The sequence below is a fragment of the Esox lucius genome, chromosome 12, assembly GCF_011004845.1.
Source record: "Esox lucius isolate fEsoLuc1 chromosome 12, fEsoLuc1.pri, whole genome shotgun sequence".
In the NCBI taxonomy this organism is placed as follows: domain Eukaryota; kingdom Metazoa; phylum Chordata; class Actinopteri; order Esociformes; family Esocidae; genus Esox; species Esox lucius.
In genome coordinates, this window is record NC_047580.1 from 260552 (window position 1) to 277497 (window position 16946).

The 16946-nt window shown below is 40.9% G+C and overlaps 1 protein-coding gene across 1 annotated transcript in view; it reads left to right on the forward strand.

The window, feature by feature from the left end:
• The window catches only part of LOC105007870 (potassium voltage-gated channel subfamily D member 3), a 299675-nt gene that overhangs the window by 206859 nt on the left and 75870 nt on the right, over window positions 1–16946 (forward strand). Inside the window, exon 3 of the mRNA XM_034295883.1 lies at window positions 4753–4921. Within this exon, the coding sequence (XP_034151774.1) occupies window positions 4753–4921 (169 nt within the window). The remainder of the gene's footprint in view (window positions 1–4752; window positions 4922–16946) is intronic.

Below are 16946 nucleotides of genomic sequence, written 5' to 3' on the forward strand. Positions count from 1 at the left end.
AAGTGACAGCGGGATTGAGGAGATCCTCGAAGTATTCCTTCCACCGCCCGACGACATCCTCAGTTGAGGTCAACAGCTGCCCACCTCTACTGTAAACAGCGTTGGTAGGGCACTGTTTCCCTCTCCTGAGGCGCCGGATGGTTTGCCAGAATCTCTTCGAGGCCAGCCGATAGTCCTTCTCCATGGCCTCACCGAACTCCTCCCAGGCCCGAGTTTTTGCCTCCACAACCACCCGGGCTGCAGCCCGCTTGGCCTGTCGGTACCCGTCAGCTGCGTCAGGAGTCCCACAAGCCAACCAGGCCTGATAGGACTCCTTCTTCAGCTTGACGGCATCCCTTACTTCCGGTGTCCACCACCGGGTTCGGGGATTGCCGCCTCGACAGGCACCGGAGACCTTACGGCCACAGCTCCGAGCGGCCGCTTCGACAATGGCGGTGGAGAACATGGTCCACTCGGACTCAATATCTCCAACCTCCCTCGGGATCCAGTCGAAGCTCTGCCGGAGGTGGGAGTTAAAGATCTCTCTGAAAGGAGACTCGGCCAGACGTTCCCAGCAGACCCTTACAGTTCGCTTGGGCCTGCCGAGTCTGTCCAGCTTCCTCCCCCGCCATCGGATCCAACTCACCACCAGGTGGTGATCAGTTGACAGCTCCGCCCCTCTCTTCACCCGAGTGTCCAAGACATACGGCCGCAGGTCAGATGAGACGACAACAAAGTCGATCATCGACCTGCGGCCTAGGGTGTCCTGGTGCCACGTGCACTGATGGACACCCTTATGCTTGAACATGGTGTTCGTTATGGACAAACTGTGACTAGCACAGAAGTCCAATAACTGAACACCACTCGGGTTCAGATCAGGGGGGCCGTTCCTCCCAATCACGCCCCTCCAGGTGTCACTGTCGTTGCCCACGTGGGCGTTGAAGTCCCCCAGTAGAACAATAGAGTCCCCAGTCGGAGCACTTTCCAGCACCCCTCCCAGAGACTCCAAGAAGGTCGGGTACTCTGCACTGCCGTTCGGCCCGTAGGCACAAACAACAGTGAGAGACCTATCCCCGACCCGTAGGCGCAGGGAAACGACCCTCTCGTTCACCGGGGTAAACTCCAACACATGGCGGCAGAGCTGGGGAGCTATAAGCAAACCCACACCAGCCCGCCGCCTCTCACCATGGGCAACTCCAGAGTGGTGAAGAGTCCATCCTCTCTCAAGGAGTGTGGTTCCAGAGCCCAAGCCGTGCGTAGAGGTGATCCCGACTACCTCTAATCGGAACCTCTCAACCTCACGCACTAGCTCAGGCTCCTTCCCCGCCAGCGAGGTGACATTCCACGTCCCTAGAGCTAGTTTCTGTGTCCAGAGATCGGGTTGTCTAGGCCCGTGCCTTCGACTGCCGCCCGATCCTCTTCGCACCGGCCCCTTATGGTCCCTCCTGTGGGTGGTGAGCCCACGGGAGGGCGGCCCCACGTCACCCGTTCGGGTGTTTTACTGGATTTATTCCAATCCAGTAAAACAGTTACAATACAGAACATAGTTACAAGTCTTTGGGTAAATAGCAGGCTACAACACAACATGTCAGGAGGTCTCTTTAACAATGAACACAAAAGACAGGAATTGTCCTACTTAATCAATGCAAAATTACTGATGGATGGGGCGTTGTCACCAGTGGTTGGCAGACATGCAACAAGGACAAGCATTTCTTTGTCCAAGTTTGATCCATAACCCGTACAGTACAATAAAGCATATCAGGCTATTCAGCCCTTTATAGGGAACAGTGAAAATCCAGTCACTACAGATACATGTCCAGAAAAGCATGCATTTAGTTACAGTCCAGTTTGCTCAGAGTTTCACACCTCTCCAGGTGAGCTCAGGAGGGTGGGTCTGATGACCAACACCTGGTGTTCCAGATCTTTAGAGAAGCAAATGATTAACATCACCAATGGACTGTTGGACATTTGGTTGAGCCAGATGTTCCTCTTTGTCAAATACACTTCCACCCTTCAACAGACATTTCTCATTACACTACAAATTCTTCTTTCAGAGCACATGTAGTGTGTTGGTAAATATGCTAAGTCTGCTCTGAAATATTTAAATGTTTTTTGAGCTGAAGCAGCTCGTATTTTGGATTGAAATGTTGGCCAGTTAGATCTCATTTGTTACTTCACTACAATATTTAATGATGATACCTACTTAGTGTTGACAGTTTATATTTCACTTCCATAAATATACACAAAACAATTAGCGTGAGAAAACAGTTAATTTGTATGATGTGTATTTGACATTTCTTATATTTTCTTTTTGTGAGGGTCTGTTTTTTTTCGATTTAGTTTTTTCTGTTGTCCCTCAATGTAGCCTCTTCTGTTTGGTTTTCGTCCTTCATTCTTGAATTTAGCGTGTCCTTCTGTCGTTATTGTTTTCACCTGTATCTTGTTATCTCCTTATTTAGTCTGCCCAGTTCTGTTCAGCCATTGTCGAGTCATTGAGTGTGTTTCATGTATGTGGCCAGCCTGCCTTATATTTCTGCCGTTTTGTTGTTTTTTCACCTGCCCTAGTGTTGTCATTAAACCATCGTTTGTTAACTGCACTTGGTGTCCTGCGTTTCCTAATCGTAGGAAACACTTATCAGCTGGTTAACTTAATATAATTCCTGAATTATAATTGTTAACATTTTGCTATGTCTAATTATCCCTACACACGCACTGCCATTGACTTCAAGGGCATTATGTTCATTTAAATTTGCTGCTTCTTTGTTAGTTGATACATTCCAGTACATATGTGGCAGTCAAAAGGCAGCAGTTGATATGTTTGATATAAAATTATTCATGTTTATGTTGCTGATTGCTCATCATTGTCTCATAGCGCACATCAATGCCAACAAAATTACTCTGCAGTATTGCTTTAAAAAACTGGTAGTGTATCATAACTGACAGCATTTTAATTTAAGTGGATCCCCAGAGCCAGGGCACCACTACTTTGTTTGTTTGATAGGCTGCATGGTGCTGTGAATTCAGAATTTACAAACACCTCAAAAGGAACCATAGAAACTATTCATTTACAGGCTATCCCCTACTGTAACTCAATCCATGATAGGATGTCCATTAGCTACGGGAGCAGAGAAGCATGTCAACGTTCTGCATTATGTATCAACCCTAATTAATGTGATAAATAAATATGATTAATTATGGGCTCCTGTGTATCACGGTTCATAAGTTGGCTATTAGTTTAAGAGTAATTATTGTTGCTATGGATTACATGTCAAATACATTTTATTATGTCCAGGAACATGTTTGTACTGAGAGGAAATTGTCAGGAGAAACTTAACTGTAACAATGTCGTGTGGTGTAGTGTTGGCAAGGAACCAGGCGCAGGCATAGATCGCGTTCGTGGGGTTTAATAAACACACAAAACAAACCTGAACAGAACACATACAAATTATGTCAATTGGGACCTGGTGTGAAAGATTGGAAACATGAGACAGTCCGGGATGTGTTTGTGTGATATGGGAACTGAAGGTGCACACCTAACCGTGACATTAACACAAAGCATATGTGCTGACTAACTCTAAACAAAGGACAAAACATAGGATGTGATACCTATTACTGTTGGGCCCCATACAATCCTGTCCATTCCTCCTGCTAGGAGCTGTCCATGTGACTGTTATAGGTTCTGTGGATAGGCGCATTGACTATAGGTTTGAACATACCATACAAGGGTCTTTTATAGGATAAAGCTTTCTTATTGGAAGATAATGGACTGTGTAATGGCTGGTTATGACCACTGACCGCCTCCCATGTGTCCTGGCTTAAAAGACGTTGTAATTATGTGTTAACGTTGTAACTATTGGAGAACATGTAAGAACTATGGAAGGTCAACATCATAGACTCATGCTGAATAAAGATGGCTCTCCCCTGACTTCAGGTTGTATTCATTTTGTTTATGAATCAAAAATGGACAGAATCTAACAGTATAGAATTCTGCATTTCATAAATGATTAGATAATTTCTCCAGATAGCCAGCTCCACTGAGACTTTAAATAAATGTGAAGCCCGGCGCTGCCATTCTTTGTGACTGAATACATTGTGGTTAGACCTGGTCTCTGTACCAACCCTCTGGCACCAGAAGCCAACAACAGTTAATTACCTCCACTTTCTACCAAATTAGCATCTACAGAAATAATGTATTTTGTTGTTTATTTTTCTACCAATTTATTCTTTCATTGGTCTTTTTATTCTTACAGTGGCTTCCTCTTGGAATGGGGCCAGATCTAATAAGTCTAGCATAATTGTGTTATATGTCTTTTGAAATAAGATGGAGGTTGCTTTTTGAATTCTGAAAAATCCAGATTAGGGATATGTTAAATTTGTTTTTTCTAAAATGAGTCCTTAAGCCCTTGTTTCCGTTCCCCCAACTCCCCTCCTCTCCCCTCCCCTCTCCTCTTCGATTTTCTTCCCAAAGGTTAATGTTATCTTCTGGCACCTAATGAAAGCATTCAAGGTTTCAGAAGAGGAACATCTGGAGGCACTGACTGAGGAAGTAAAATGTTCGTGTGGGAGATGTGTGTGGATGGCTGAAATATGTTCCATCTACATTAATTCAGAAGACTGTGTGAACGTTTGTTATTGAGAGTAGTGTGAATATGTTCAGTCTAGTGTAAATGTACTCATTTTGGTTCTAACAGGTGCATGTCTGTGTACACCCAAACTGACATCTTTCTTCCTCTCTTTCTTTTCTCCCTTCTCTTGTTTCACTATCTTCTCCAGATACGGAGACATGGTTCCTAAAACAATTGCTGGGAAGATCTTTGGTTCAATCTGTTCTCTGAGTGGGGTGTTGGTCATTGCCCTGCCTGTCCCCGTCATCGTGTCCAACTTCAGCCGTATTTACCACCAGAACCAAAGGGCTGACAAACGGAGGGCGCAGAAGATGCAGGTAAACTGTTTATCTTTTTAAATGTTTTGTTTTACTTTCTATGGACTGGAGTGAGATATCCCAGTGGAGAGCGGGCTGGAAGAAAACATACAAATATCATGTACAGTATCTTACAGAAGTGAGTACACCCCTCACATTTTAGCAAATATTTGATTATATCTTTTCATGTGACAACACTGAGGAAATGACACTTTGCTACAATGTAAAGTAGTGAGTGTACAGCTTGTATAATGGTGTCATGTGACTCATTCTTGTTACAAGATCTTAGGTGTGAATGGGGAGCAGGTGTGTTAAATTTGGTGTTATCGCTCCCTTATACTGGTCACTGGACGTTCAACATGATACCTCATGGCAAAGAACTCTCTGAGGAGCTGAAAAAAAGAATTGTTGCTCTTCATAAAGATGGCCTAGGCTATAAGAAGATTGCCAAGACCCTGAAACTGAGCTGCAGCACGGTGGCCAAAACCATACAGCGGTTTAACAGGACAGGGTCCACTCAGAACAGGCCTCGCCGTGGTCGACCAAAGAAGTTGAGTGCACGTGCTCAGCGTCATATCTAGAGGTTGTCTCTGGGAAATAGAGGTATGAGTGCCGCCAGCATTGCTGCAGAGGTTGAAGGGGTGTGGGGTCAGCCTGTCAGTGTTCAGACCATTTGCCGCACACTACAACAAATTGGTCTGCATGGCTCTTGTCCCAGAAGGAAGACTCTTTGAAAGATGATGTACAAGAAAGTTTGCTGAAGACAAACAGTTTGCTGAAGACAAGCAGACTAAGGACATGGATTACAGGAACCTGATGAGACCAAGATAAACGTATTTGTTTCAGATGGTGTCAAGCGTGTGTAGCGGCAACCAGATGAGGAGTACAAAGACAAATGTCTCTTGCCTACAGTCAAGCATGGTAGTGGGAGTGTCATGGTCTTGGACTGTATGAGTGCTGCCGGCACTGGGGAGCTACCGTTCATTGAGGGTACCATGAATGCCAACATGTACTGTGACATACTGAAGCAGAGCATGATCCCCTCCCTTTGGAGACTGGGCCGCAGGGCTGTATTCCAACATGATAACGACCCCAAACACACCTCCAAGACGACCACTGCCTTGCTAAAGAATCTGAGGGTAAAGGTGATGGACTGGTCAAGCCTGACTCTAGACCTAAACCCTATTGAGCATCTGTGGGGCATCCTCAAATGGAAGGTGTAGGAGTGCAAGGTCTCTAACATCCACCAGCTCCGTGATGTCGTCATGGAGGAGTGGACGAGGACTCCAGTGGCAACCTGTGAAGCTCTGGTGAACTCCATGCCCAAGAGGGTTAAGGCAATGCTGGAATATAATGGTGGCCACACAAAATATTGACACTTTGGGCCTAATTTGAAGATTTTCACATAGGGGTGTACTCACTTTTGTTTCCAGTGGTTTAGACATTAATGGCTGTGTGTTGTGTTATTTTGAGGGGACAGCAAATGTACACAGTTATACAAGCTGTACACTCACTACTTTACATTGTAGCAAAGTGTCATTTACTCAGTGTTGTCACATGAAAAGATATAATCAAATATTTGCGAAAATGTGAGGGGTGTAAGATACTGTACATACATAAATAGAATGTATATTAGACAAACAGTAACTAAGAAACGTGTTATTTGTTGCTCACTGACTGCGACCCATGTTTCTCCTCCCACCCCCAGACATCAATAACCTTATAAGAACACATTTAAGTAATGTTGTGTGATGAAAGTGTCATTTTCCATTAACCCAGGCATTTTAATGTGTATTGCCTTACTGAATGAGCCATCCAATTCAGACACAGCAGAGATAATCTGAAGAGTTATGGCCTGTCAGTTAAATAATGACACTTGCCTATCACTGTCATCCCGCAAAGAACTGTATTTGTGTGTGTTTATGTGTGTGTGTAAGTAAGTTTGCGATTGAGTAAGAAAGGGTACAAGGAAGATTATCACTCAAACCTTGCTTCATCTGAAGTCTCTGAAGTGTTTGTTATAGCTTAATTAACTTTAAACAAACTGCTTGGAAAATCTCCAGGTCCCCATTTCCTTGTGCAATTGTCTAAACCGTCACACATTCTGATGATCAGTTAACTTGAACATATAGCTTTCATCAAAAATCAATACACTATCCAAAACCCACCCCTAATAAAATTATTATGATTGCCTGGACAGTGAACACACTGTGGAGTTTTAATTCTACAGATTTGGTTACAAAATGGTTCTTAATTTGTTCCATTTGCAACAGAATCAGCAGAACAAAAACATTCAATCTCACAGGTAGAAAACCGTCTTGATTAAAGACAGATGTTCAAATACTGGTTACAGCATAACCCGGGTGCCTCCTGGATCAGACAGGTGCATGTCGCACTGCATATTCTCATTGTATTCTAGAGATACCTGGTGGTAGGTGGGGCACTGTTGAGTTGAGCCGGCTTGGTCATATGGGCATTACGTAGAGGACATCATTCTTGACTTTTGTCTATGATTTCATGTCAAAACAACAAAGCCACGATCAAGAACTGGGCATTATGAAATTGGGAGGGAAGAAAGAAAATGGGTTAATAAGTTAATGGGTTAATCTATATAAAAAGACTAGGATGACAACTGGAATACAGTACATAGTCTATACATGTGTTGGTATGCATGGCTGTGCGTGTACTATTCTGTGTATGTGCGTGCATTATGTCACAGCGTATTCATGCCTTCTGAGTATTAGCTGGTCGAGTCATCTACTCAATGGTGCAAGGTAATATATGTTAAGGAGTTCCTTTAGAAAAGATGATGTCATTGCTTTGTGACATGGGCCAAATTGAGTAATTGCATTAGCTAGCGTAAAGACTGGTCTAGTCATAGGGCACTGTAAAAGATCAGTGTTATGTCATGTGGTGCAGTGTGCCGTTCCATATTGGGGTACAGTTTTGGCTCTGGATTTTGTGTTGGCTCACACACATGAAACACGCTAGGCACTATTTCCCATTCTCTTCCTAACACCTTCCTTTCTTCCTTTCATCTCTCTGTAGGTAACATATATACTTACAAGATGTTTAAGACATGGACGCTGATTTAGAAAAGCATACTGTAGTGTCTTACAATTTACAGTTAAACTTTGACACATTAGGCAATTAGCACACTCAGCAGGTAACCACTTACCAAAATTAATCAGTTTTGGTCTCCATTCTCGTTGGCCACAGCCTAAAACAGTTTGAGACATGTTGTGGAATTTCAGCCAGTAGTGAAAGGGTTTATCAGCCAAAAGGCATACTACGACTTGCAAAACAAAAACAAGCAAATAAATATTCATTAAATATTAAACAAATTGCATCTCTTCCAGCTTGGTAAAATGTTTTGAGCAACCCCTCTTAAAAAGGATCACTTCAAATGTTTAAACCTTTTTCCCATATAATTGTTATAATTTACATTTCTGTATTTTGCTCCATTTATCTTTCCCTCAGTCCTCACCAGATTCCCTGTCACCCAATAGCATGATGCTCCCTCAATCATGCTTCACCATGGTAATGTTATTAGCTAGGTGATGAGCACCTTGTACCTTGGTATCATATTAAATATTGGGCATTCAGTTCAATGTTGGGCTCATTAGATCATAGTGGTCTTTCATGGAGCATGTCACATGTCTCTTACTAAGGAGTGGCTTCTGTCCAGCCATTCTGCTATAAAGTCCTGATTGAAGGAGTACTGCAGGGATGTTTTTCAGGGGGGTTTACCTAATTACAATATGAATTAGTCCCGCTAAATGAATCAGTATATCAGTCAATATATTTTTTCTGTGATTTCTTTTTTTGTCAACCGTTCAATCGCATCTCTTACATCTTATGAATGGTATTGAAATTGTATAGAATCATGTTCATTGCGCAGCATGTTCAGTTGAGTTTGATGCTTTGGACTTAACTTGCTAATCTGAAATAGTAGCTACGTCTCCCTACTATCGGCCACCCCCTTTATCGGCTGTTTCTAGTGGTCGGTAAATCCTCTCAAGTTCAAAATGTAAATGCACTGGAAAGCAAACGCATGTTTGCTAATCAATATAGCCTTTCAGCTAGCCCACCACCATTTTTTGTATTTTTTAGTTGATATTTAAAAAATGTATATATATCATATATATAATACTAGGGGGAATGATGAGAATGACCAGGTGCGCTAAACAAGACAACAGGTGAGATGAATAGATGAGATGGGCGGTGGTGTCAGAAGACCGGTGACGTCGACCGCTGGAGCCTGCCTGTCACTACACAGCTACCTGAAAATATTAATATTTCTCCTGAAATTTCTAAAATGATCAGTAATGACATGATAGCTAATATTCTTATGTCACTAATAATCATTATAAACATTGATGACTTGATCAAATTATTATTCGGTACAAGATGTTTTTCATAATTGCTGTTGGAAATGCCGATAACAGGGGCAATGCCGATAATAGGGGCAACTAATGAGATTAGTTAGCCTATGTTCAGAGGAAGGGAGATCTGGTTATTAAATGTTTCTTTTTTTAAGTATGATTTAAAAATAAATGACTTCATTCCGAGATGAATAGGCTAATGACATTTACTATAAGCTGTAGTTGACAAAGGTATTTTGGCTACATAGTACTACAGAATTTGTGCCTTTTGAGGGTGTTGGATGGATGAGGACAGAGTGGACTTTAATTTCTTTATTTGGACAGATTTTAAAAATGAGACTTAGCTCCCCAATCCATGAATTTATAGTGACATCACTGGAGTACTGTAAAGATTGTTGTCAATCTGGAAGGTTCATCCTTGTCTGCAGAGAAACTTTAGAGCTTAGTTAGAGTGGCCATTGTGATCATCTACTGTACATGACCATGGCCCTTGCCCAGTTATTTTGTTTGCCTGGACTGCCACCTCCAGGAGGAGTGTTGGTCCAAACCTCTTCCATTTCAAAATGGAGCCTACTGTGCTGCTGGTGTAATGTAGAGGGAATGAGGCAGGACATAGGCACAAGATGTGCAAAAATAATATGCTTTAATAAAAATAACTTCTCTACTTGTACAAAAGACTTGGCATAAACAAACTCAACTGACCTGAACATGGAACATTGCCCGACAAGATACACTAGGGCAGGAGGAACTTATATAGGAACAAGGATTTTATATTTACTGTACATCTGAATTCATTAATACATGTGGTTAAAACGTTTTTTTCATGAGTCTAATAGTTCATTTTAATCATAATATAGTGTCCCACTCAAAAAAAGAATAGCCTACATAGAAGGATTATTTCTAAGAACACAGGCAATAATATTTTCATTTGTTTATTAGGCCTTACAAATGTACTAAATGAAAATTAAACAACATTCAAAATAATTGCATTAGAATTTAGTTTTCATTTACATCTCATTTTGATGATGTTGCTACAAGGTAAAATAAGAGACACTGTCGACCAGTTTGCTACGATCAAGGATATCAGCATGAATAGCCTTAAAAAGGTCTAAAGCACGGTGGCTTGATAAACACAATAAATTTGATAAATAAATTAAAGGATGATTTACAGTAACCTACACCGTTACGGTGCCACCGGTGATCAAGCCAGCCTCTGGCTGCTGGCACAGCTTTCATGGTGCCACTTTCACGGTGCCACATTCATGGTCTCCACTATTAAGCACACCTGTTCCACATAACATCACCCAGGACTTCCCATCATTATGCACACCAAATCCTCATTACTAGGTCTACAGCTAAGGAAAACTGTGCACCAGAGTTTAGATTAGCTCGCAAAGGCTTTTTGCCGGTATCAGGGGTATTCAGCCAGAGCCTGTCAAACCTTTTTTTCCACGTGTGGAAACCGACATTATTCGCGTGGTAGCATATTTTTAGAAACGTTTCAAACATTGACCTCAAAATCCCTTAGTCAGACTGGGAGCATGACTTTGGAATCAAAATAGTGACTTTGGAATCAAAAAGATTGTTGCCTATAAACATAATTGCGATTTCGCTCAAATTATTTAGATAAGGCAATTATGTAGCTAATAATTTCGACAGCCCTACAGTTGGTATGCATTATTTAAATTGAGTATATGCTCAGCTCACAAAGATTGTGAAGAGCTCATTCTGCTGACTAATAAAAAATAAAAATAAAATGTTGGGTCACAGAGTTTGTGTTTTATTTCTGTTAAAGTGTAGACTATTATACAGTATGGCTATTTAAAACATATGTCCGGTAGCTCTTCTGTATGGCCGGAATTCTAGAATTTCAACGCCATATTGGCCGTTTTGATGAGACAAATAAGAGACTGTGCTTATCTATTACATGATGATGCGAAATTAGGCTACATTGCAGCATTGCAAAACTTTTCATGACTTGATTTAAACATACTGTTATTTAGACGCAACTTTTATGTATATGTCAATGCAATTGATTTGGGACATAACATTTTGAACTCTGATGACTCTTCCTAAAGGTGTAGCATATATTACATTGTTCCGTTGTCAGAATTCTATACTCACAAACTATTTTGAGACTAATTATTGTTTGTTTTACAATGTAATTAATAGTAATTTGTCGACTTTACGCCATTGTACAGTAAATAAAGAAATTAGATGCTCTGTTCAAATAACATTGTGTTAGAAACTTTAGAAAAAAATCGATAGTTATTTACCTCTGAAAATATTAATGAAACATTGATGGGTTTAACGTGTAGCCTATTGCCTGTTTAACAAACTAAAAGTAATTCATATAAACACGCTATGTTAAACACTTTAATTATATTTTTGCTTTGGTCTACTGTGGCATATTGTACTCTATCAAAGAAATCTGATGGGATAAGTAATAAAAAAAAAATTATATCAATTTTTACTGATAAAAACAGATGCGGTCTTCAGGTAATATTAGTGCAGAAAAGTGGCATCAATGCTAAGTTATGTACTTGGTAGAAATCTTGGTAGAAATTTGCCTACACAAATGTTAACTTAAAGTTTAAATAATTACAGTATTAAATGAGCGACATCTGTAGACATAAAGCAAACCTTTATTTTGAAGGCAACATGAAATTCAGAAGTCTTATTGTTGCTGCCAAATGCATATAACGTTTCACTGCAGACCTTTATATTGAAGGTAAAATATGAAAACCAGAGGTCATATTGTTGCTGAAGAAGTTAAATAATAGGCCTGCAAGTATATAGCGGTATAGTGGTTTTCAATAATTTTGTGAGTGCAATTTGTTTAATGCCAATTCCTTTACATGACCTGTACACAAGCAATTGCATGGATATGGGGGAGGTGGTAACAGCTGGCCACAATCAATGACGTCCAGTTGCTTACAGACTTGCGAACTCCTTTTACATTTTGCAGTTCGAAACCTAAATCGAAACTGGTACACCCCTATATCTGTATGTTCATGTATTTTCTAAGCCCATATAGCGTAATTTAAATGACAAAGAAATCATCCCCTCTTGAAAGTCATCAGCCCCTGACCAACTTCTAACTTCATTGATCTACTACCTTGCTGGTGAAAACGAACTATTAGCTGGTTACAGTCCCTATTAACCTGCTTAACTGTCAAGTAAATACAGGCCTGTAACCAGAACAAATGTGTTGGACAGGTACGTTTATCATACTTACCCATAATGATTAGTAACTTCAGCACGATGGACGGAAAGCTAATCATTTTAGCATGCATGGCTGCCAAAGGATATATAATGGCAAAATAATTGCTATATCATTTCAATAACCTCACCATGACATTTGCATACGTTACATCGTAATGGGGTTGTGGACATGTACATTAGATGATTTTATCATCAACTTAGATGATTTTATCATCAACTCATAAACTATGTCTGAGTTATATGCATATGTGTAAAACCACAATCACTTGAATGTTTGTTGGTCAATAGTGACCAGATTTTTTGACATATGGGTTCAGTATATCCGTGTTTTACAGAACTTGTTATAGAAGCAAAATATCAAAGGACGTTAAGATCAGACATTTGGTGCTATAGGGGTTTTATTTTAAGTGTTTTTCACACAATCCAAAATAGCGGAAAATCCCAAAAGTCCCATTGGCAAAAATTGTCCTTGTGAGGAAATGGACTTATGGAATAAGTTTCATAAATCAAAGACAGTGCATGGGCATGTGTCCTAGATTCACCCAACTTATTGTAGGAAGCTTGTGGACGCATAGCTGAAACATTTGACCTAAGTCAAACAATTTAAAGGCAATGCTACCAAATACCAATTGAGTGTATGTCAACTTGACTTGACTTCTTGGCTTATTTCAGCTGTTCTTGCCATAGAATGGATTACCAAATGTGTGTCAAACCTACCTTGACACCAAACAACTGATTGCCTCAAATGCTGTATGAAGGAAAAATTATTCCACAAATGAACTTCTAACTTTCATATTTTCATTAAAATGCATTCTGGGTGCCTACCTCATAAAGCTTGTTGAGAAAATGCAAAGAGTTTGCAATGCTGTCATCAAGGCAAAGGGTGGCTAATTTAAACAAATATGTTTTGAGCAGTTTAACCATTGCTATTGTTACTACTTGACTGTTATTACTTGACATGTGTTATTTCATAGTTTTGATGTATTTATGTTCTTTGCGGATTATGTTGTCGTGTTGGCCCCTTCAAACCAGGACCTTCAGCATGAATCACTACCTCCACTAACACATATTACCCAAAGCATATTTAACTGCAATTACCTTAAAAATTTAAGCCTGGGTACCTGTACTGATGAATCCCAAAAATTATTTAAGCAGGGCTGAATCTCACCCTATTCGCAGCCAGTCCACGAGCGGGGGAGGATTTGGGCTCCGGGACCCAGTCACCGGCCATGCACAGATAACCCTCTAGGATTTGATTACGAGACACCAGGTTGAGTTAACCAAGGACGAGCTCCCAAAGTGTGATGGCAAATCCATCGATCAGAACTCTTAAAGGAGGAAGTACAGAGAGAAAAATTATCTTGGCACAATTTAATGATTTATTATTAGCAAATAAGAGAGACGCGTCACCTGCTTACAAACATAATCATCCGAGGAGTCTCTCACTTAATACATTAACAATTCGTATTTATCAAAGAAAAGGGGTGTGGTAAGTTGCTAGCCATCTATCTTGTGTCACATAGATTATACCCAAAGGGAGGGCTGTCCCCCCACCTTATCCTTCCTGTCATAATGTTTACTGCTGTGTTTACCAAAAGGGGCCAACTGACCTTACTTCCCCCCAAGGACCACATTCCTAAGGAACAAAAGGACTGACACCCTTCTTTGTCTAGGCAAGAGAACATGGTCAAAGTACCTAATAATCCTCTGATATTATACAGATGTGTGTCACAATTGAAGTAAAGATTTACATACCAGCCAATAGAAAGACAGACCTTTCCCAAATGTACCTTAGTTAAAAATGTCCATAACACTGACTAAAATACTTATCTGCTGATTGTTACGGGGTTTTTTAAACAAGAAGCGGTAGTTTATGTTCAAGTTAATAGTTCTACTAGATTTGCCTTTAACAAACATATTTTGGACAAGGTAAATTGCACTCAGGTTACGGTGGTGTGAATATTGTGTAAAAACTCTCTCCATCTCCAAACTCTTCACTTTTCATTAAATCGTCAATCATTAAAAGGTGTGAACACTCTTAAACTAATACTTTGTTGAAGCACCTTTTGGTCTCTGCGGACCGCCACCGCAGGGAGGCCCCGGTGTATCGGCCGGGCGACCGGGTCTGGCTCTCGTCCAGGGACCTGCCCCTCCGCCTGCCCTGCCGGAAGCTGGCCCCGCGGTTTGTGGGACCCTTTAAAGTCCTGAGATGAGACGGACGGTGGTGTCAGAAGGCCGGTGACGTCGAACGCTGGAGCCCGTCCGCTGCAGGGGGAGGTGAACCAGCAGAGGGCGCAGTTGTCACAGTACCCCCCCTCTGACGCGCGGCCCCGGGGCCGACCCGGGGGACGCGGAGCAGGGCGATCCGGCCGACGCTGATGGAAGTCGCAGACAAGGACGGGAGCCAGGACGTCCTTCACCGGAACCCAGCTCCGCTCCTCCGGGCCGTACCCAGTGAACTGCTGAAACACTAATAATAATGAACTGGTACAGAAACAATAGTGTTTCACCAGTGAACTGCTGAAACACTAATAATAATGAACTGCTACAAAAACAATGGTGTTTCACCAGTGAACTGCTGAAACATTATGCAAGTGTTTCAGCAGTTGCAAGGGACAAAAATATATAGTTTTACTGGACGTAGCACAGAGCCCCATGATTTACAAATTATATTTGTAAGTTTACAAACTCTCCTGAATATTTTGTACAATACTGTACAATTCACAGCGGTACTGAAGAGTTTTTCCTTAAAGAGTTATCACTTGTACATTACAGTAGAGGGATGGAAAATATAAGGCTTTTACACACTGCATTTTCCCAGGCTAAGACTGGTCCCAGGTTAGCTTAGGCTGTGTTCACACAAGAGTTTGTTAACCCTGGGCTAAGGCTTAACCCTAGGCTAAGCATTCACACTTGTGTTCCTAAGCCCTGGGCTAACAGACAAATACAGCACCATCCCATTTTAAATTATATGATAAGATGCAAATGTTATGTTCTCTCTGGCATGCAAATAATGTTATAGTAGCCTACATCAATGACACATGATCAATGTTACGCTATTACAATTAAATTAATTACTTTATGACATCAACTGATCAAGATGTCCACCCTGTCGGTATTTGCTTGAACAACTTTATTAAAACTACACAAAGAAAGAGAACCATTAGTTAACCTTCGTTCTTTTGACATATTTGCTGGATTTACATCCAAAGCAAGCTGCAATAATTACTTCGCTAAGATTTTGCAGGTATAATGAAACGACAAAACTTTCCAGAGTGAAAGGACCAAAACGACAGAGCTGTTGGTAACGGTGCGCATCACAAGCATATGTAAATTAAGTGAAAGGGCAGGTTTTGTGATTGGACCAGAAACGTTTTATGGTTTTGTTCCTGACGCCGTTTCAGGCGTTTCCCGAGGCTAGCCCTCGAAAGTCGGTTAACCCTCTCCAGACTGACCGGAATATTCAATTTCTTATTGGTTCAAAACCACTTGTATTAATTAGTCAAATTTGGTGGGGTAACACCATATGTGAAATTATAATACATATTTAGCTGAGAAACAGCCCTTTCAAAATTAATGTCATATAATAGCAACCCAGTCAGTGAACTGGTAATCGGATAATAAATAATCCCTGGGGAAATGTGTATATTGGACAAAATCTGTAATTTTCCCCAAACACATTTAAACACTTTAAAATTAGTCTTGCTTGTTTTGTAAGGTGAAAACCTTTAAAATCAGAATAGAAATACCTGATACTGTTAACAATTTACTGACATTTTAGCGATTGATAGTATTCATCTAAACTTCTATAGAGAATGGCATAATCAGACTTTCTAAACTAAAGCTATACACTGATAAGCCAAAATATTATGACCACTCATAGGTAAGGCAAATAATGTTGATCATCCAACATGGGCACATGTCAAGTTCTGGGTAGATTAGATGGTAAGCAAACATTCAGTTCTCATAGTCAATGTATTGGATGCAGGAGAAATGGGCAGGAGTAAAGACATGAGCAACTTTGACAAATTTTTATAGCCAGATAAATTGGTCAGAACACCTCTGCAACAGCAAGGCTTGTCATCTATAAAGGGACAAACCACAAGCTGGCGACAGGGTGTTGGGTGCCCAAGGGTCATCGATCTGCAAGGGCAATGAAGGCTATCCCGTGTGGTCCGAACCAACAAAAGGTCTATTGTGGCACAAGTCACTGAGAAATGTCATGATGGTTACAGGAGGAATGTGTCGTAACCAGTGTTGAGGGTAACGTGTTACGAAGTAGTCAGACTACTTTTTAATGGAAACGTGTAACGTAACACGTTGGTTATTTAATTAAAGTAATCTCTTACTAGTTAATTTATAAAAGAAATAACACGCTACTCAATTTCTCTCATTGCAATCAAAGGGGTGGCACCAAAAAGATTGCAGCACCAACA